We start from the raw sequence: 21,753 nt of genomic DNA, 5'->3' as shown, positions 1-21,753 counted from the left end.
GGGAGACAGGAGAGGTCTGCCTGCGCCTTGTGGGTCTGCTCCCTGGCCGGGGATCGAATGCACACCATTGTAGTGACAGCGCTGAGACTTAACCCCTAGGCCACCAGAGAGGCCCCCTTATCTGAGTGTTTAGTTACTTTATGTGCCATGTATTTTTTTTTTTTTAATAGAGGCATGTTTTATTTATTTATTTGTTTTGTTTGTTTTGTTTATACAAGCACTGGGTACAGTCAGAAGTGCGGGAGGGTGAGAGAATTCACCAGAGCCAGAGCGGGGAGCAGAACAGGCAGAGGGACCAATACACTGCTGAGGGGAGCAGCGGGAGGCAGGAGAGGTCTGCGCGCCATGTGGGACCCTCCTCCCATGGCCGGGGAGCAGCCGGGGATCGAACCAGCGCCGCAGAGGCCGCGGGCAGCTTCGCAACCCAGCGCTCAACCGCTGCGCCACCGGGGAGGCCCTGTGCCATGTATTTGTGACACCAGCCCATATTTATCTTCCCCTTTCTGACTTACTTCACTTAGTATCGTCCTATCCAGCTCTATCCATGTTACCGCAAAAATGTGTTGCTTTCAAGGAAAGTGGAATGACTTTGGAAATAGACACTGGAGATCATGGTATTGATCATAAAGCCAGAAAGAACTTGGAGAAATGGTAGCTCATACTGTTTCCTTCCTTTATGCAGCAATCTTCAAACCCTTTTAGAAATGTGAGATTCTCCTAATATCTTGAGCGCAGGTTGTAGTCGTTGGTGAGTGGCTTGATGGTTAGTACATGGAGCTGTGCGTCAGTGACACTGCATTTGAGGAAATGGCGTTACACAGAAATGGCAGAGGAGCTGCAAAGCGTATATATTCCTGCTGGGCACTAAAAAGAAATCTCTTGAAAAAACAAGGACATGCTCAGTCAGTGATGAATCACTTAAAACCTGCTGAGAGCTTAGTAAAGTGAAGAGTAGGGGACCCATCTCCTGAAACCAGAGCTGTCTGCACCATCAAGAACCACAGCAGATGGGACCAAAAGCCCCATAATTCAAGCATGAAGGGATGCATATTTTTTCATGAGTATCTTTATATATGTATACTTTTTTACATCATTCTTTTTGTACACTGTGTGCTTTCACTTCCCAGGGATAGTCCCCGTAAGATTCCCACCACCCATTCACCCATGACCATCACCATAGTCCCTTGTGCTCCTCCCGCCCCTGCTTTGATCCCTCTCCTCCCCCTCCCCTGTAGAATATCTCTGGTTTATATTTGCCTGTTAATTTTGTTTTTTAATTTAATTTTTTTTCCTCATCCCTGATTTGGTTCCTCTACATTCCTCCTATAAGTGAAGCCATCCAATATTTTTCTTTATCTTCCTGGCTTTTTTCGCTGAGCATGATCCCTTCCAGCGCCATCCATGTTGCTGCAAATGGCATGAGTTTATCTTTTTTGATTGCTGAGTAATATTCCATTGTGTATATGTACCACATCTTGATCCAGTCATCTATCTTGGGCATTTGGGTTGTTTCCAAAGCTTACCTTTCGTGAATAGCGCTGCAATAAACGGGTGCAGGTATCCGTTTGAATTAATGTTTTTGTATCCTTTGGGTATCCTTTGGTATATTCCTAGGAGTGCAAATGCTGGGTCATATGGAAGCTACATTTTCAGTAGTTTGAGGAACCGCCACACCAGTTTGTACTCCCATCAGCACTATAGGAGAGTTCCTTTTTCTCTACATCCTTGCCAACATTTGTTTTTCCTGTTTTTTGTTTTTTTTTTTAATATGTGCCACTCTTGCTGGTGTAAGGTGGTATCATTGTGGTTTTGATTTGCATTTCCCTGATAACAAGTGATTTTGAACATTTTTTCATATACCTACTGGCCATTTGCATTTCCTCTTTGGAGAAGTGTCTTTTTGGCTCTTCTGCCCATTTTTTCCCCCAAGATTAAAAAAAAAATTTATACATACAAGAACTGGGGTACAGGCTAGAGGTGTGGGAAGAGGTGAGAGGATTCACAGGAGACAGAGTGGGAAGGAAAACAGGCAGATTGACTGAGATACACTGCTGAGGGGAGCAGCATGCGAGACAGGAGAGGTCTGCTGCGCCATGTGTCTGCTGCTCCCTGTCTGGGGATCGAACTTGTGCTGCAGTGGCTGCGGATAGCTTCATAGGTTGCGTCTTAACCCTTTGCGCCACCAGACAGGCCCTTTTAAGATTTATTTTTATTATGGGTAGAAGAACTAGGGTGTAGGTCAGAGGTGTGGGGGTGAGAGGGTTCACTAGAGACAAAGTGGGGAGCAGAACAGGCAGATCTACTGAAATACACTGCTGATGGGAGCAGCGGGGAGATAGGAAAGGTCTGTGCCATGTGGGTCAGCTCCATGCCTGGGCATCGAACTTGTGCTCTAGTGGCTAGCAGTAGCTTTATAGCGCTGTCTTTAACCCCTGCACCACCAAGGAGGCCCTAGGGTCACCTCCTCTAATCCTGTGCTCAGTATATCCTGCTCTCAAATACATTTTCTGTTGTTGTCAGTGTTTTGCTTGAGAACTACAGCTGCGTCTTTGCTCTTACTGACTCCAGGTTCTTGGCTCACTTAACCCATTTCTCTACCACTCCCCAAATCCTTGCTTGCCCAGATCTTCCCGTTGCTGTCACCTACCACACTGCTATCATTTGTACTTGTCATTGTGTTCCTTGCAGTGGAATCTTGCAAGCCTTCCTGGGTGTATCTGGGTCCATTTTCCTTTCCCTGGCGTGTCTGTACAGCTGAATTGGCACTTGATGATGTGCAAATGTTGACCTGATTCTGGAATTACAGTATGATTCTTGTTTTTTTAAATAATTGTACAGCTTGGGTTTTGAAGTATTTTTTAAGATTTATTTCTTTATGCATCCAAGAGCTGGGGTACAGGCCAGAGATGCGGGGGGTAAAAGCATCCACCAGAGACAGAGCGGGGAACAGAACAGGCAGACTGACTGAAATCCACTGCTGAGGGGAGCAGCAGGGAGACAGGAGAGGTCTGCCGCACCATGTGGGTTTCTCCCTGGCCGGCTGGGTATCGAACTCCTGCTGCAGAGGCTGTGGATTGCTTCATAGTGCAGTGCTTAACCCTGGGCTATCAGGGAGGCCTGGGTTTTGAAGTCGTTAAATTGTTGATCGACTTGGAATTTGTCCTGGTGTACAATCTTAAGAATGGGTTCTGCTCCCCCAAGTTGTCCCTTTATCTTTTTTCCCCCTTTAATTGTATTTACTTCTTTTTAAAAAATTCTTACGTCGTTGTTCATGTAATTGGTATGGACAGTCATTGGTTTCTCCCCTCAGTTGTAGTCCCTGTAGTTCTGCCACCTTATCCATAGTCCCTGTGCACTTCCTTCCCTTCCCCTTTTATGCCGTGATCGCAGCCTCTCCAGGTGGGGTGAGGTGGCACCTTTATCTTCTTTAAGGTTTTTTATGCTGTGATTTTCCCAGTGGTCGTTTCTTCCATGTGTCCCCCGTGCCCTGGGCTCTCACTGGCGGCTATGTGATTTGTTTTAATACTGGACAGGACTGGATTTTTTACCTTAAAGTTTTTCTGGCTATTCATGTTTTTATTAGTTTTGAAAAGAATTTTTTTTGAGTTCACCTTTTTCATAAATTAGACAGACTTTTGTATAGGTCATAATTTTTCACTGCAGTGGCATCACCTATATTTTGGATTTCTTGTATTTTAGCGTGTCAGTTGACGTTAACTTTGAAAAAATTATTGATCACTCCAGTACAAAAATTCAGTAAACTGAATTGTGTGTGTTACTGCTTTTTAGTTTAGCCCTATGGCCAAAGGCCCCCAGAGATACATGGTCTCCACCGGTGCTGATGGGACCGTTTGTTTCTGGCAGTGGGATCTGGACTCCCTGAAATTCAGGTGAGTGATTTTATTGTATGATCACTTTTCTTAAATGTTACCGTTTAGCCTGATGAAGTTTGGTTATGAGGAGAAATTATGTACTGTGATTGTCCTTTTCTTTCAAACTTAATTTTTATCATCTGGAGTATAAATCCCAGGTTGACTACTACTGTCAGGGCTCACTGTTTGGGTAGGTGGGTGTGTAGAAGAGACATAGCTAGCTGTCTTAGAGTACGTGTTTTTGTGAGAAAAAGAAGGTAAGGAGTAGTGCATATGTGACAGCATTTTGAAGTGTTTCAAAATGGCAGATACACCTGCCATTCAGCGTGGTGCCCACTGAGCTCCCTGTGCCTTGTGGGTAATGTCATTGAGGAACTGAATTGTTAATTTCTGTTTAATAACTGATACTTGACTCAGTTATTAACAAAAATTTCCAGCATATTTCAAAACACTATGAGTATGTACATTTTTCAACTATACTTTGTAAAATCTGAATACTGATTAAATAATTTTGATGAAAACTTGGTTAGGAAGATTACAAAGATAAGTGAAAGAATCAAATCAACTTTCTTGTTAAAATGTTGCCAATATTGAACTGTTTTGGATATTTCAGGTTAACTGAAATAAAACTCTTTTTACTTTTAATATAGCAACTAAAAATCAAAGTTTACATATGTGATTTTCCTTCAATTTCTGCTGGATAATGTGCCCTGTGTGGTTCTAGAACCTGCTCTGCAGCCTTAGGTGCTGAGCTTTGGTCCCTCACTTACAGAGCGGGGCTTCGTCAGTCCTACTTTCTGTGTCGTGTGGTGCCGTGGGCTTGGTAGGAAGGTGAGGCTAGACTGTCCTCCGAGGGCACCATCTTTACTAATACGGAAATAGTTGGGGTACTATGAAGTGCTATAGAATTAAGGTTATATAATACTTACAAATACTAGATTAAAACGAACATCTTAAACTGCATTTGTATATTAAACTAATGTGTTTTAAAACATGTTTTTAAAGCCCACGTCCCCTGAAGTTCACTGAGAAGCCCAGGCCAGGTGTCCAGATGCTCTGTTCTTCTTTCAGTGTTGGTAAGCGACTGTGGTCATTGCCTTAGTTTAATATTAGCGTTTAGTGACTGACGGCACTATTATGAAGGCCTTTACCAGATGGATGGTAAATGGCCTGTGTTCTTTCCATTAGATGTATCCTGTGATGATCATTTAATCAGCCCCTTCCCCATTCTACCTTTCTCTGATTCCTAGTAGCGGTTAAGAGTTGGTGGTAGAAGAGATAGTTGGCAGAAAGGAGGCTGAAGGTGCCCGCTGCCCTGTGTATGTGATAGGCCAAAATTGATACTTTCTTTCAACCACTGAAACCGCATTATTTTTGGTAGTTTAAATTTGTTTCCTACACATTTGGGTGAATTTATTCTCCATTTTCTTTTCTCCACGTGAACTTGTGTGGGAACCTTTCTTTTTAGGGGAGGTCACAGACTTTTTTCCTGTAGAGGTCAGACAACTTCCAGCAAGTGAACTTTGTCATCCACAGCTAGGGATGGGGTATGGGCTTTCTTAGGAAGCAGGGCCCCTTTGTTAGATGTTTTTAGAGCTTTGGCACTTAAGGTCATTGCCAGCTAATAAAGCAGGAGGAGATAGTAGGCATTTCTACACTGAATTAGCCTTTTTTAAATTAAAGCCCCATCCCTCCAACACTACCAAACTCTGTCACTCCAGCTGAATGTCCTGCAGTTCCATTCAATTCTGACACCACCTGGATAGCATTGTCAGGCCCCACAGGTTAAGGGCTCAGTTTTTAAAGGCCTCTCCCACCCCCCAGCTGCAGACCAGGTTGTGACCTCTGATTCTGACGCCTGGTTATAGATCAGAGGTCTCCACTGCTCCCCTCTCACTGGGTTGATTAATTTGCTAGAGGCAGCTCAGAGAACTTAAAAACATTTTAACTTAAAATTCAGGAACAGCCATATGGAACAGCCCATAGAGTAAATATGTGGGCAGGGCCCTCTGTCTCTCCTGATCTTGACATGTTCAGCCTGGAAGCTTTCCAAACCCTGTTCTTTTGGGTTCTTAAGGGACGCTTGGTCAGTAGGCACGGTTGATTGACCTCTTTCTGCTCCCTTCCTTTGAAGGTCAGGGGTGGGACTGGAAGTTCTAGCCCTTTAATCAGATGGTTGGTTCCCTGGCAGTTCACCCACCATTTTTAGGTGCTTTCCAAAACCTCCTCACTAATGTAAACTTGGGTGTGCTGGAGATAGGTTATGAATATCAAGACAGTTTTATCACTCCATCACTTCAGACATTCCAAGGGATTTCAGATCTCTGTCAAATGGGAATGGAGACCTTATTTATATTTCTTAATCACAAGCTCACACATGAGATTAATTTCAAAAAGTCTTTATGTAAAATGAGTTAGAAAATATACCTAATGAAGTAAACTTAGTTTTGGTGTAAGAGATCTTAATATAGAAATTTGGCTTGTTTTAGGTATTCATTATAAACTGTGTATTTAAACTTTGACGTTTTTCTTTTAGGTGGTATGTTTTTAGCCACAGGTAGTACTGATCATGTAATCAGAATGTATTTTTTGGGTTTTGAAGCACCTGAAAAAATTGCAGAACTTGAAAGCCACACTGTAAGTATCCACATTTTAAGACTACAGATTCATTCTAATAATATACCTCTATGTACAGAGGCAGATGTCGCTAAGGGGGGTTGCTGCCGATTTAAAGGTGAAGGCTGTCATTGACAAGCCACACAGCACTGTGATGTTGCTGATCTGCCCCAGCGGTAATTTCAGCTTCAAGTCCATAATCTTGATGTGACAGTTGAGCTGAGTGGCTTATGTCCAGGACACCTAACTTACTAACTTTATCCAAGCTCATGAAAGCAAAAGACTATTTTATTAATGATAAAGATAGATAGCTCTCAAAACCCTGGCTTACTGGCTCTCTTTTTTCCTGTTGGAAGTTCTGTGAGATTATAAACATGGATTCATATCACTTTAAAAGAAAAAAATTATTTCTGTACATTATTATCGAAGTGAATGTGCATTGTTTTCAGCCGTATAAACCTTTATATTTTGATTACTTTCCACATACACCAACTTGACACAGTTGTAATTAATAATTCAATGTAAATGAAGCTTTAATTTTAGAAGCAGAGCTTTTCCATTACTGTCTTTTAATCATCTTGTTAGAGTCATAGACTCTGCACTTAAATGTACAATCCTTGTTTGAACAATGGGGCTGAATGGACCAAGTGCTTATCTTGTGTTAAAACCAAATGTACTTCTAGCTCTAAAATGACTGCTTTTTGTTCACAAACTATGAGCTGATCATTTTTGTGTTTTTTCCCCTTTTAGGATAAAGTCGATAGTATTCAATTCTGTAACAATGGTGATCGGTAAGTTAAGTGTCTGTCTCTTTGTTTTCGGGTAAATAGACTACTGCTTACTGGGATAGCAAATACAGCATAGTGTAAATATGGGTGCTTATTAGTAATATGCTAATTGAGTGAAAAGTGTCTGGGGCAGGGTGGAAACATGAAATGTAAGTTTTTAGAATTGTAGTTTCTCTTGGCTCTTAAGACCCAAAGTAGTTACTCTTTAGCTCAACATTCACTAAATGTTGATTTACAGAAAAATTCAGTGTAAGGATAATGAAATCTCATGTTTGTGAGTAGTTTTAAAAAAAAAAAATCTTTCCTGGTCAGTGTTTGAGGTGTCCTGCAGCAGGGTGTGTGGTCCTCGAGGCCTGCTGGGTACCTTTCCTGAACTGCAGTTTGTTCTAGGGTTATCTGTACATAGGGACCAGCATGAATCAGTTTGAATTTTAGAGTGAAGGTGCATATAGTGGAGCTTTTTGCTCGTAACTAATTTTCCCTAAGTCTTTAATTCTTCCTATTTTCCCCCTCTCCACGTACTTCTTGTACATTGTCTTCTCAAAACCCAAACTGTTTGACAAGCTATTTTGAAATTTGCTTTACTTTGTAGGGCTAAGCAAATCATAGCACACTTGATTTTTCCCATTCATATCTGTTGAATGGGAACTATCTGCCTGTGGAATGAACACCTGCAGCTTAACCTATAGTCAAGATAGCTGTGTTAAATATTTTGCTTATGATTTTAACTGTTGTCATGAGTGGCGTGTATGTGAGTATAAGCCCTTTTTCCTGAATATTTTAAGGTTCTTAAGTGGTAGCAGAGATGGAACAGCACGGATTTGGAGATTTGAGCAATTAGAGTGGAGAAGCATTTTATTGGATATGGCCACCAGGCTCTCCGGGTAAGTTTGTTGTAGGAAGCTGTGTGGTTGGTGCTGGTCTCTTTCTCTAGTTGAATGACTGCTTTGTTCAGGGGAGGAGCTGTAATTTAAGTGAATGGTACTTCCTGCATGCCTGATAAGTAGATAATTAAATTAAATATATTGGGGGCCTCCCTGTTGGCTCAAGGGGTTAAGCACCACACTGTGAAGCAATCTGCAGCCTCTGCAGCACAAGTTTGATCCCCAGCTGGCCAGAGAGAAACCCACATGGCGAGCAGATCTCTCCTGTCTCGCCCACTGCTCCCCTCAACAGTGTATTTCAGTCATTCTGCCTGTTCTGTTCCCCACTCTGTCTCTGGTGAATCCTCTCAACCCCCTGCATCTCTGGTCTCTACTCCAGCTCTTGTATGCATAAATAAATAAATCTTTAAAAAAATATATATTGGAAAAAGAATCCTTACATTTATGTAGGAAAGAGAATCCTGTTCTACAGTTGCTCCAAATATTGACTTCTTTTTAGGTGTTCCATTTGCAGCCACCTACAATTTTAAAAAAAGATTATAAAATTAACTCAGATATTTTAAATGTAGACATTTTACCTTTCTGTAGAAAGGATTTTTTAAAAAAAGTCACTGGTAGCTAAGTCCAATGAATAAATTAGCGAACACCTCATTGTTTGCATAGAAATACCAAGCCCAGTGGGAGGGAGTTTTGCTAAAAGTCTGACTTATGTCTTTGAAGACTGTCCAGCCTTCTCCCCGCCCTTACCAAAGTTCAGACTTTTCCTTGAGTATCTTTGAGGTAATTGTAGTACTTCCCAATGTAAAAATAGAAATTTGAATTAGATGACCTTTTTGGTTTGTAGAAATTGGGAGTCAGTGCAAGAGTTGGAAGCAAAGTTAGACCTTTCCTTGTATACCACTTACACTCTTCATGGCTGAGTAATCTGGAGCACATCATTTAACTAACATTAGTCTGTTTTCATCATCTGGGGAGGGATACTACCTGTTTTTAAGTATTGTTGTGAATTTAGATGAGATGATGAAAGTTGCCTGTTGCCTATTGCATGTTGCCTGTTCTAGAGGGCCCAGCAGTGTTTTCTAGCCCATTGCAAATATCATTATTTTAGTTACACTGTAATAGAGATCTAGAGTCACACATTTTAATGGAGGGTTTATTTTTATTTTTATTTTTTTAAGATTTTATTTATGCATGCAAGAACTGGGGTGCAGGCCAGAGGTGGGGGGTGAGTGGACTCACCAGAGACAGAGTGGGGAGCAGAACAGGCAGATCTACTGAAATCCATGGCTGAGGGGAGCAGTGGGGGAGGCAGGAGAGGTCTGCTGCGCCCTGTGGGTAGCTCCCTGGTCGGGGATGAACTGGGGCCAGTTGCAGTGACAGCCTGGGACTTAACTCATAGACTTCAGGGAGGCTGCAAAACACTATAGGGTGATTTGCCCTTAATGCCAGCACTTAGGGCAGAAGAGAACAGAGTATGTCTCGCTTACAGTTCAGGAGACTGAGAGTGCCACGTACTTTTCTAGACTTTGAGGATACGAAGATGAATTCCCTTTCTGTCCACCTACAGTTTGTTGTCATGTTCTCTGGAGAGAGAAACTGTTGAAAGTATTACCTTTGGGCTTGGGGTCAGGAGAAGGAAATCACAGGAAGGCGGTAGGGGGAAAGCTTTGTGTTTCTGAGCAGCAGCGGTGTCCTAAAATCTGCCTTTATTCAGTCTGGGCCGCTTCTCAGTCATCCATCCCCTCAGTGGGGTTTTGCCCTTATCTGTTACAGATACCCTGTGGAGGGCCAGATGGGAACTGCTCTGTGGAACTGATGTGGGTGAACTGGATTACTTTAGGTGTTTTGATGTTAAGGGATTGCATACATGGTGTAACCTGCCATCCTAATGAAATTTGTTCTTAGGGACTTATCTTCGGAAGAGGAAAGGTTTATGAAACCCAAAGTAACAATGATAGCTTGGAATCAGAACGATAGCATTGTCGTCACCGCGGTGAATGATCATGTCCTCAAAGTGTGGAATTCTTACACTGGACAGCTGCTTCATAACTTACTGGTAGGTAGTTTTTAAAAAATACTTTATTTTTTTTATAGAGGCATGTTTTATTTATTTGTTTGTTTGTGTTTGTTTTTGTTTATACATGCACTGGGTACAGTCAGAAGTGCGGGAGGGTAAGAGAATTCACCAGAGCCAGAGCGGGGAGCAGAGCAGGCAGAAGGATTGAAGGACACTGCTGAGGGGAGCAGCGGGCGGCAGGAGAGGTCTGCGCGCCATGTGGGACCCTCCTCCGGTGGCCGGGGAGGAGCCGGGGATTGAACCGGCGCCGCAGAGGCCGCGGGCAGCTTCGCAACCCAGTGCTCAACCGCTGTGCCACCGGGGAGGCCCTAAAAAATACTTTATTGACATAACATTGGTTAGGACATTATGTGGGTTTTAGGGTGGTAGGTAGCTTTTATATCAAAAAGTCAAGGTATTTTTGAACAATAATTTTATTTTTTAATAAATTATTAAGCATATTGGCAAATGAATAGAAATTTATATACTATTGTATAAATTCTATAAGTACATTGTTAGGAGCCCTTATGTGCTGTGACAACACGGGAATTTAATTTTAAACTTAAAACTTGCAAACTCTCCTTAACTATGTGGCTTTGTTGAATAAAGGGACATGCTGATGAAGTGTTTGTTTTGGAGACACATCCCTTTGATTCCAGAATTATGTTATCTGCAGGACATGATGGCAGCATATTTATATGGGATATTACAAAAGGCACCAAGATGAAACATTATTTTAATATGGTGAGTGACGTGTATCTTTGTGTGCATGCTACATTGGTTTCAAATATTTTGATTATGAAGTTCAGCTAGAGACTGATCTGCATGTTTTGGCAGCTTATAATTCTAGAAATTAGGCTACCTAAAGCCTAATAAAGATCTGACAGCCATATGTCCATGGCTACATGTATGCGTGCTTGTGTAAATTCTCTATGTAACTGGATTTACGGGCGGGAAAGACTTTCAGAAGTTACCTGTGTAACCTCATGCATTTGAAAGTGTCACAAATGTGCAAAATTATGGTAATTAATAAAACTGTTTCACTGTTTAAATTTATTTAAATATTTGATACGAAACAAATGCAAAAATTTTAGTGCTCAGTAGTCTTCTGGGAACCAAGCATCATAGGTTTTTCAGCCTCCTTTTTTTAGTATGTTTATTCTAGAACCAATTAGGGTCCTGTTAGATGTTTTTATAATTCTCTTACATAACAATACAGTTACTAAAATCGCAAGTTTCATGTTGGTAAATAGCTTCACTTACTCCAGATTTATATTCAGATTTTGTCGTTTGTCCCAATAATATGTATGGTTATAATTTATCTCTTGGACCACATTCTAGTTCTGGACTATGCATTGTATTAAGTAATTCTGTATCTCTAGTTTTCCTTTAATCTTCAAAAGTCATTTTGTCTTTTTTCTATTTCTTGCCCTTTAATGAGAGGATTCACCAGAGAGTGGGGAGCAGTGCAGGCAGACTGACTGAAATACACTGCTGAGGGGAGCAGTGGTGAGACTGGAGAGGTCTCCTGTGACTGTGGGTCAGCTCCCTGGCAGGAATCCAACTTAGGCTGTGGAGGTGATCGTGCTGAGACATAACCCTAGGCCACCAGGGGGCCCCTGCCAATCAACTTTAATGTGACATAGACTTGTTCTGCAGGCAAAGTGCAGGTTGCATTTTGGCAGGAGTCACCAGGCAGGACTCTGCAGGCCTTGGGTGACTGCTCAAGTTTGACTTGCCCACTTGCGATAACCTTTTCAGCACGTGTCCTTAGCAAAGCTTTTGGTGTTGTTAAGTCCACGGGTGTGCCAGGGGGAGTAGCTGCCACCATTGTTCCCTTGCCAGCTGCAGGCTCTTGCTCCACTTCCCACCTCTGCTGTATTTGGACTAGAGTTCCCAGGAGAGGGGTGAAAGTGGAGCAAAGGTGCCAGTGGGTTGTGGTGTAGGTGGCTCTTCTGAGGACCATGTGGAAGAATATTTGTATTTTAATGAAGAAACAGAAGGGGAACATTTTTACACTTTTTATCCTTTTTATATTAGGAGAGAATGCAAATTTATGTACATACTATTTTATTTAGCCATACCCTACATAGCTCAGTAAAGTTTTTTCAAGTTTGTTAATTGGCACCATTTCTGTGTGGTATGGTAGTATCAGAATGCGTTTGTTTTGGCAATTAGTGGGTGGAGGATACATTTTTCTAGTGTTAAACTTGTCCTAAAGTTTCGCTATTGGAAAGTTATAGGCTTAGACAACAAACCGCATTGCCCTGCACTGTTAACTATAAATTGATAGCACTAAACCGATGTAACTTACAGTTAAGAAGTAAGTAGGAAACAGTGTAGAAGTAAGGCCGCATTCATGACACACTTGATAGCATTTTTCCTGGGATCATGGCGATTTGATCAAGGCCGTTGTCCCTGCAGCATCTGTGCGCATGTCCCAAGAGCTGGCAGCAGCATCGGTTCGGCATGATGTGTGGTTGTCTTGCTGAGGCTTCAGCTTGAGAAAAGTGCTGATTTTGGTTAATGCATACCGATCTTTGGTGGTTTACCCATTTCTAGTCTATGTAGTCTTCAGTCATATATTAAAACTGTCCTTATGAAATTGCTGCTGTTCCTCATAAGGAGTATAAAATCTTCACTTTGCATTGACTTACAATCCTTCATTTTGTCATTTTGAGCACTAATTTTCAGAGTATCTTTCAGGATTTTTTTCTAGACCAGTGGTATCTAAAATGATTTGTGTTTTCTGAAAATGTTGATGTGTATGTTTAACGCAAAATCCATTCTTTTAAGGTTTTTCCCATTTGTTGTGCCCACTATCAACATGAAAACAGTTGATTGAACAAAAGCACTTATGTGGAATTGGCCCTGATTTTTTTTGCTCTGTGTTCTAGATCGAAGGGCAAGGACACGGAGCTGTGTTTGACTGTAAATTTTCACCAGATGGACAGCACTTCGCCTGTACAGATTCTCATGGGCACCTTCTTATATTTGGTTTTGGATGCAGCAAGCCATATGAAAAGGTCATTTTAATACTTCCGTACTTACAGCATGTAAATGAGTAGTTGAGAAGAATGTTTTGGAAATAGGTTAGATGCATTGATTTGATTTCTTTGTTTTTTCTAATTCTAGCTTATTGTTTAACATATGTCTCAAATGTCAACCTGTAAACTTCCTTTTTCTAGATTCCTGATCAGATGTTCTTCCATACTGACTATCGACCACTGATTAGAGATTCTAATAATTATGTCTTGGATGAGCAAACTCAGCAGGCTCCTCACCTTATGCCTCCACCATTTTTGGTAGATGTAGATGGAAATCCTCATCCAACTAAGTATCAGAGATTAGTACCAGGCCGAGAAAATTCTGCAGATGAACATTTGGTTCCGCAGCTTGGCTATGTGGCAACAAGTAAGTTATTTTTTTATTTTAACTTTTTATTTGAAAAATGTAAAGAATAATACAGTATTCCTCTACTTTCAGATTACCAGTTGTTAATGTTTTTTAATATTTGCTTTGTCTATATTCATAGTGCTTTGAACTCTTTGCTTTTAAGTTCTGGACTCATACCCATTTACCTCTAGAAACTTCAGTGTGTATTTCCTAAGACCAAAGATATTGTCTTATTTATTTTATTTTTTATTTTCTAGAGGCATGTCTTATTTATTTATTTATTTGTTTGTTTGTTTGGTTTATACAAGCACTAGGTACAGTCAGAAGCGCGGGAGGGTGAGAGAATTCACCAGAGCCAGAGCGGGGAGCAGAGCAGGCAGAAGGACCGAAGGACACTGCTGAGGGGAGCAGCGGGCGGCAGGAGAGGTCTGCGCGCCATGTGGGATCCTCCTCCGGTGGCCGGGGAGCAGCCGGGGATCCAACCAGCGTTGCAGAGGCCGCGGGCAGCTTCGCAACCCAGCGCTCAACCGCTGTGCCACCGGGGAGGCCCGATATTGTCTTAAATAACCATGAACGTTATCGAACTAAAAATATTTAAAATTCATAGTTTTTTTAAACAAATTGATAGTTTATAATCACTCATTGCCTGTGGTTCTGTTTGTGCCTGATACAGCTTTTTTGGTTTTCCCTGTTGTAGATTTCATTTGGAGGCTGCATATCAAATTTTAGTTGTCATTCATTAAGTCAGGTTATGTGTTTTTGACAGGCTTTGACATAAGTGATGTTGTGTGCTTACATCAGTGTGCTTATGGTTGTGTTTTGTCCAGGTATTGGTAATGTCTTTGAACATTTGGTTAAGGTGATTTCTGCCATGTGTCTCTGCGTAAAGTCATCATTTTCTTTGTAATTAATACATAATTTGAAGGACTCTGACATTAATGTCCTATTCCCTTTTTTTTTTTTTTTTTTAAGATTTATTTATTTATACAAGCACTGGGGACAGTCAGAAGCACGGGAGGGTGAGAGAATTCACCAGAGCCAGAGCAGGGAGCAGAGCAGGCAGAAGGACCGAAGGACACTGCTGAGGGGAGCAGCGGGCAGCAGGAGAGGTCTGCGCGCCATGCAGGACCCTCCTCTGGTGGCCGGGGAGCATTTGGGGATCGAGCTGGTGCTTCAGAGGCTGCTGGCAGCTTCGCAACCCAGCGCTCAACCGCTGCGCCACCGGGGAGGCCCAGTGTCCTATTCCTTATCAAGAGTTACCCACAAGTTTTAGGATCCGGTGGTGACTTCTGCCTAATGAAGTTGTTACTCTGAAGCTTGCAGGATGGTGGTTTTGTGATGCTGTCATTGCTTGTGTGTGTTCTTTTTTTTTTTAAGTTTTATTCATGCATACAAGAACTGGGGTACAGGCCACATGTGCGGTTGGGGGAGGGGTGAGAGGATTCACCAGAGACAGAGTAGGGAACAGAACAGGCTGACTGACTGAAATACACTGCTGAGGGGAGCAGCGGGTGAGACAAGAGAGGTCTGCCGTGTCACGTGGGTGTCTCGCTGGCCAACTGGGATTGAACACGTGCTACAGAGACTACGGACAGCTTCACAGTGCTGCACTCAACCACCTGCGCCACCAAGGGAGGCCGCTTGTGTGTTTTATTGACCCTTTTGTTTATGTGGGCCATTGAGTTTTAGAGTAAACTTACAAGTTGTTTCAAAAGTGTGTTGTGATTTTGTTGCTTGTATTATCCTTAGATTTGACTGAGAACCTAGCTCAGCTGTCTGATATCCTTTCCCATCATGCCTTAGGCAGTTCCTTACTTTTCTTCTAGTATAAAATGTTCCACTCCCGTTCTTTGCCTAGTCTAGCCAAGTGCAGAGTTTTGTTTTTCGTTTTGTATTTATGAGTAGCAGTGAAGTGTTTCTACATAGCTACAGACATTATTAATCAAAGAAAAAAATGCTGTTTTGTTGGGTTGAGGATTATTTTATTTTTATTTATTTTTTTAAAGATTTATGCATACAAGAGCTGGGGTATAGGCCAAAGATACGGGGGGTGAGAGGATTCACCAGAGACATAGTGGGGAACAGAACAGGCAGATTGACTGAAGTATACTGCTGAGGGGAGCAGCGGGCGTGGCAGGAGAGGTCTGCTGTGGCATGTGGGTTGCTGCCTGGCCGGCCGGGAATTGAACTCATGCTGCAGAGGCTGTGGATTGCTTCATAGTGTGGTGCTTACCCCCTTGCGCCATCAGGGAGGCCCGAGGATTACTTTATTGAAACTAAATCACCAGTTACATTTAAGGATAAGGCTTGATGTAAATCAGTATAAGTTACTGTTTCAAATACATACCTATTAGACTGAAGTATACTTTATATACAGCAAATGCACTAATTTTAAGTGTGTAAGCAAAATTCAACAAATGTTAAGTAATTACATAACTATCTCCACAATCAGATATATAACCCTGACCTTCCAAGTTCTCGTGGCCTTTTTGGAGTCAGTCCTCTCTCTTTTCTTGGCCCCTCATGAAGACTGTTCTGTTTTTTTTTTTTTTTTTTTTTTTTTTTATTTTAATAGAGGCATGCTTTATTTATTTGTTTGCTGGTTTGTTTGTTTGTTTTGTTTATACATGCACTGGGTACAGTCAGAAGCGCGGGAGGGTGGGAGAATTCACCAGAGGCAGAGTGGGGAGCAGAGCAGGCAGAAGGACCGAAGTACACTGCTGAGGGGAGCAGCGGGCGCCAGGAGAGGTCTGCGCGCCATGTGGGACCCTCCTCCGGTGGCCGGGGAGCAGCCGGGGATTGAACCGGCGCCGCAGAGGCCGCGTGCAGTTTCGCAACCCAGCGCTCAACCGCTGCGCCACCGGGGAGGCCCAAGACTGTTCTGTTTTGTTTGCCTTCTTAAAGCAAAATGGAGTTACACAATATGTAGCCATTTTTGTCTGATTTCTTTAACTTAGTATGATGATTTTGAGGTTCATTCCTGTTGACGCACATTTCAGTTGTTTGTTCCTATTCACTGGTGATGTGCCACTGTATGGATACACCCTTGTTAATCCATTCTCCAGCAGATGAAGGACATTTCAGCTTTTTCCATTCGAGTTACTATGGTGTGTGATATATCCAACTACTGTATTTCTCCCTTCATTTCTATCAATTTTTGCTTAAAGTTATTTTATTAGGTACATGAACATTTCAGATTGTGCTCTTGACAAATCAGTTCTCTCGTTGTTGTGAAATGTCCCTCTTTATGCTTGGTAGTCTTTCTCATTTTGAAGACTGTTTAATAATAACATAACCCTAATTTTTAGGATTAGCATTGTCATGGTCTGTCTTTTCGTTTTTTTAGTTCTAGGCAATCTATGTCTATATTAAGACAGATTTCCTGTAGGCTGCAGTCCAGTCTGACAACCTGTCACCAGGTTGGGAAATGTAGACCATTTATATTTAATATCATAGTATGATTGGGCTTAAAACTCTATCATATTGGTTGGTATATTTGTTTTCTCTTTATTCTTTCTGTTCTTTGTGTCTTTCCTCCTTTTTTCTTTCTGTGTTGAAATTGATTACTTTTTAATGTTTCATGTTAATGTCTGCAAATGTTTTTAGTACAGATTCCTGTTTGTCTTATTTTTAGCAGGTGCCCTAGGGCAGGAATCGACAATTGTGTGCTTTGTAGACCTGTTAGTTTTTTCTGTGATCTTTTCATAGGATTTTTGAGTTAACACCTATTTTCCCAATAAAATGGAACAGTACTTACCTTTTCTATAATGTTTACATTTACACTGATGGTATAAAAACCATGGTTAGTGAAACTTAGAACACCTTAGCACAAATCAAGGCCCTGACACCAAACTACTATCAGACATTGTATCCTCACTGCTTTACACACACATTTTTAAGTATTCTGAGTGTTAAAATTAGAGGTATGCGTAGTACAGTTCTGCTGTGTATTTTGAAATCTCCTTTCTGGCTGGTAGGCACATGAGCTATCGCCAGCTTCATTAGCGGCCCGGGAATTATTTGGCATACTGCTTTCTCACTTCCTCCAGCCTGGCAGGGCTTTAAACAATGTATGCATGTGTCATTGCCATCCTGCAGAGTGTCTTGGACCTCAGCATAGATCTCAGAGCTCTCTGTGCAGTTCAGTCCTCTTTGATGCTCATCGTACATATTTAAGCCCACCCCATTGACCATTGTCACCTCAACTCCAGGAGAATCCTTTGGATGCAGTGTGGGTTTCTTGTCCAGATTCTTAGGCTGGAAACTGCTTCTAGGCTGGACTCCTTTGCATGTCTCTCAGTGTCACATTGTCTGAAGCCCCTTCATAGATGTTTTTGTTTTGTGTTGTTTACAGTGGGAGGGAATCTCCTGTGAATACTTAAGCCTTCCTGGTGGGGCCCTTTTCCAGTATTTGAATAGTGATTTCGTTATGCCCAGTAGAAACAGTTACTGCATTTATCAAGTTACATATAAGTGTTCTGTGCTGTGAAAGAACAGTCACCTAGAACTAAGATTTTGGGGGATGAGAGAAGATTAGAAGTCATTTTTTCTACTTTTTCCTTTTGGTTCCATTCTTGTGATTCTTAGGAATTTTATAATGTGCTCAGTTATGATTAAACTCATATTCTTTTTAGATTAGGATTCTTCTTTTTGCTTGCTTAGCGCATTTTGAGTGGCCAAAAAATTTTTGATTTTTTAAAGAGCATCCATCTAGGTTTATGACATTTTGCTTTTCTAAGTTCTTCACTGATTTTCCATAATAAAATGGAGATGTTACCAGTGAGATTGAGGGGAAGTTAACTTATGTAGTAGAATGAGAGTATTTTTTTCCCTGAAATGATACCATTTAACATCTTCTCAATCTGTTACTATGGAGGCAAGTTACAGCTTTGTATAGGTTTTGCTTAATAGCCAATTAATTTCATTTTGTTAGGGTTCTGTTTTTATATATATTACACACATATGTATTTACATGTTATGTTCAAATAAGGTGCATTTTATAGTTGGAGAATATTCATGTTTAGATAAAATTTGCAGGTCCCACAGTGATTTGGCCTTTTCATCTATGAATACTACCTCTGAAGCTGTGTAGTATCTGTAAAAGTGTATTATTTGTAAAGAAGCAAAGATTTTTTTTTTTAAACTTTTTTTGCACCCTTTTTTTTTTTTTTTTAAGATTTATTTATTTATACATGCACTGGGTACAGTCAGAAGCACAGGAGGGTGAAAGAATTTACCAGAGCCAGAGCAGGGAGCAGAGCAGGCAGAAGGACCAAAGTACACTGCTGAGGGGAGCAGCGGGCGGCAGGAGAGGTCTGCGCGCCATGTGGGACCCTCCTCTGGTGGCTGAGGAGCATTCGGGGATTGAACCGGCGCTGCAGGGGCTGTGGGCAGCTTTGCAACCCGGCGCTCAACTGCTGCGCCACCAGGGAGGTCCAAGAAGCAAAGATTTTAAAAACCTCAAATTTTATACTTCTAAGTAAGAATTCCGGGTATTGACTCTGCTAAATCCTGTGGACACCTAAGAGGTGGTGTTATTTAGGCTTAGTGGGAGGGCGCATTGTGGGAGGGGTTGTGTAGCTGCTTCCCTCCATTGCTCCTGCTCCAAGGCCTCTGGGGCAGGGAGAGCTGGGGTTGTAGGTTGTTGAAGGCCTAGAAGGGCTTACTCCCTTTTTTTTTCTTTTTTTTTTTTTTTCCAAACGATTTATTTATTTATACAAGCACTGGGTACAGTCAGAAGCGCGGAAGGGTGAGAGAATTCACCAGAGCCGGGAACAGAACAGGCAGACTGACGAAGAAGTACACTGCTGAGGGGAGCAGCAGGTGGCAGGAGAGGTCTGTCTCACCATGTGGGACCCTCGCTGGTGGCCGGGGATCGAACCGGGCCTGCAGAGGCTGCAGGCAGTTTCGCAGCCCATCGCTCAACCGCTGCGCCACCAGGGGAGGCCCGGCCCTTTTTTTTTTCTTAAGGCATTGGAGAAGAAATGAAATTTGTAATGTTGATCTGCTTTAGAAACCTTATGAAATAAAGATTTTTTTTTTTGTCATAAAGGATTCACCAGAGACAGAATGGGGAGCAGAACAGGCAGATCTACTGAAATACACTGCTGAGGGGAGCAGTGGATGAGACAGGAGAGGTCTGTGCCATGTGGGTCAGCTCCCTTTGGGGCATAGAACTCAGGTGGTAGCGGTGATAGTGTGGCGGTAATAGGAAAATAAAGATTGAATAAATGAAGGACATTAATGTGATACAGCATAATAGAACCACCACTGAAATGTGTTTCCATGTGAACACTTCTGGGATTTTCAGAGGCTCTGTTGAGGTTTTTGTGGTACTTATTGCTTGAAGGATTTTGTTCTGAATCGTTTCTCTCAATTATGAATATGTGGGATATCTTTCATTGGTTAATTTTTAAAAAACAACCTGACAATTGTTAAGGTAATTTTAATTGTGGTATGCTGGAAGTTTCCCCCTTGCTTGTACATATCATTTCACATTCATTCATTATATATTTGCAGGTGATGGAGAGGTAATTGAACAGATTATAAGCCTACAAACCAATGACAATGGTGAGCGGAGCCCAGAGTCCAGTGTTCTTGATGGGATGATAAGACAGTTGCAGCAACAGCAAGATCAGAGATTGGGAGCAGGTCAGGATACTCTTCCAGGCGGACTTCCGAATGGGGAGGAGACACCCAGAAGAGGTAATAAATACACGAGAAATATTTTGCCTTAATATGTTTGAGTCGAAATTGAATAGTCAGTGAAGTCATTGTCAGGTACATGCAGTATGAAAAATTTTAAGTGAGCAGCGTTTTGCGGCTTTAGTGACGGGGGGGGGGGGCAGCGGCGGTGTGTTGGGTGTAAATGGATGTGCTAGCATTGGGGAGTTTGAGTTTCCAGTCCTGTGCAAGAGACTGTGGAAGTTTTTTTTTTTTTTAAAGTACTTACAAGATTGTACTAAAGAAAACAGTAAATGACAATTTTTACAAAACAGCAGCAGCAGTTCCAGGTGTCCCTTCATTTGAACATTTATCATTTTTTAGAAACTAAATGTGGGTGGAGCAGTCACTTTTCTGACTGAAGGAGGCTTGAAGTGGATTTTCAGGGCCAAGAACTTGATATTGGGACTGGGTTTCTATCAGTGGAACTAATCTAGATGGGATAAAGCCAACAGAAGCCCACTCAGGGAGAGGGAAGTGGCCACGGGAGATTAGTGATGCTCTGAGTGGCTGTAAAAGGCCGTAGCACCCCAGCAGTGCCTTGGAGACTGCCCCCCTGCCGCCCAGCGCTCTTCACCTGCTTCAGGAGCTTCTGTTTTTTTGTGGGTTTCTTTGTTTGCCAGTTGTTTCTACATGTCAGAGAGTTTGCTTTTTCTTTGAGGTAGACACTTTAGTTTTTGTTTTATAATTGTAGTGAGTGGGTATATCATTTATTTCACATAATCCTTCTTTGAACAGATTATAAGCAGAAATGGTACACTTTTATTTGGAGAGGAAATGATCTAAAATGGTCTTGCCAACATTACGTCCTGTCTTTCTATCACTGCTTGGCTCTGCAGAGTTCCTTGGGTCTGTTTACCCTAATGCTCTTGAATTCTGTCATCTGCTACATTTCTTTAGATTTTTATTTTTAAGAATTATACTTGGACATTCTGTTGATTCTCTTTCAATTCTAACTTTTAAGAAGTAAGGTCTTATACTTTACGTTTGACCTTTTTTTTCCTTGCACCTTTTTTTTTTTTTTTTTTTTAAGATTTATTTATTTATTTATACAAGCACTGGGTGAGAGAATTCACCAGAGCCAGAGCGGGGAACAGAACAGGCAGACTGACAAAGTACACTGCTGAGGGGAGCAGTGGAGGACAGGAGAGGTCTGCGCGCCATGTGGGACCCTCGCCTGGTGGCTGGGGATCCAACCGGTGCTGCAGAGGCTGCGGGCAGCTTCTCAGCCCAGCACTCAACCTCTGCGCCACCAGGGGGTGCCCCCTGACTTTTTTTTTTTTTTTTAAAGATTTATTTATTTATGCACACAAGAACTAGGGTACAGGCCAGAGGTGCAGAGGGTGAGAGAATTCACCAGAGGCAGAGTGGGGAGCAGAACAGGCATAATGACTGAAATCCACTGCTGAGGGGGAGCA

The 21,753-nt window shown here is 41.9% G+C and overlaps 1 protein-coding gene across 1 annotated transcript in view; it reads left to right on the top strand.

Moving 5' to 3' along the window:
- Nucleotides 1-21,753, top strand: part of BRWD1 (bromodomain and WD repeat domain containing 1) — a gene marked incomplete at its 3' end in the record, with an annotated part of 88,056 nt that overhangs the window by 22,779 nt on the left and 43,524 nt on the right. Inside the window, exons 9-18 of the mRNA XM_084232402.1 lie at nucleotides 3,790-3,890; nucleotides 4,878-4,948; nucleotides 6,409-6,509; nucleotides 7,239-7,279; nucleotides 8,062-8,160; nucleotides 10,066-10,216; nucleotides 10,826-10,960; nucleotides 13,114-13,242; nucleotides 13,405-13,630; nucleotides 20,132-20,317. Of these exons, the coding sequence (XP_084088528.1) occupies nucleotides 3,790-3,890; nucleotides 4,878-4,948; nucleotides 6,409-6,509; nucleotides 7,239-7,279; nucleotides 8,062-8,160; nucleotides 10,066-10,216; nucleotides 10,826-10,960; nucleotides 13,114-13,242; nucleotides 13,405-13,630; nucleotides 20,132-20,317 (1,240 nt within the window). The remainder of the gene's footprint in view (nucleotides 1-3,789; nucleotides 3,891-4,877; nucleotides 4,949-6,408; nucleotides 6,510-7,238; nucleotides 7,280-8,061; nucleotides 8,161-10,065; nucleotides 10,217-10,825; nucleotides 10,961-13,113; nucleotides 13,243-13,404; nucleotides 13,631-20,131; nucleotides 20,318-21,753) is intronic.

This window comes from Talpa europaea (assembly GCF_964194135.1).
Source record: "Talpa europaea genome assembly, chromosome: 4".
In the NCBI taxonomy this organism is placed as follows: Eukaryota; Metazoa; Chordata; class Mammalia; order Eulipotyphla; family Talpidae; genus Talpa; species Talpa europaea.
The sequence above is the reverse complement of the archived record's forward strand: the minus strand, read 5'-3'. Positions and strand labels throughout refer to the sequence as shown.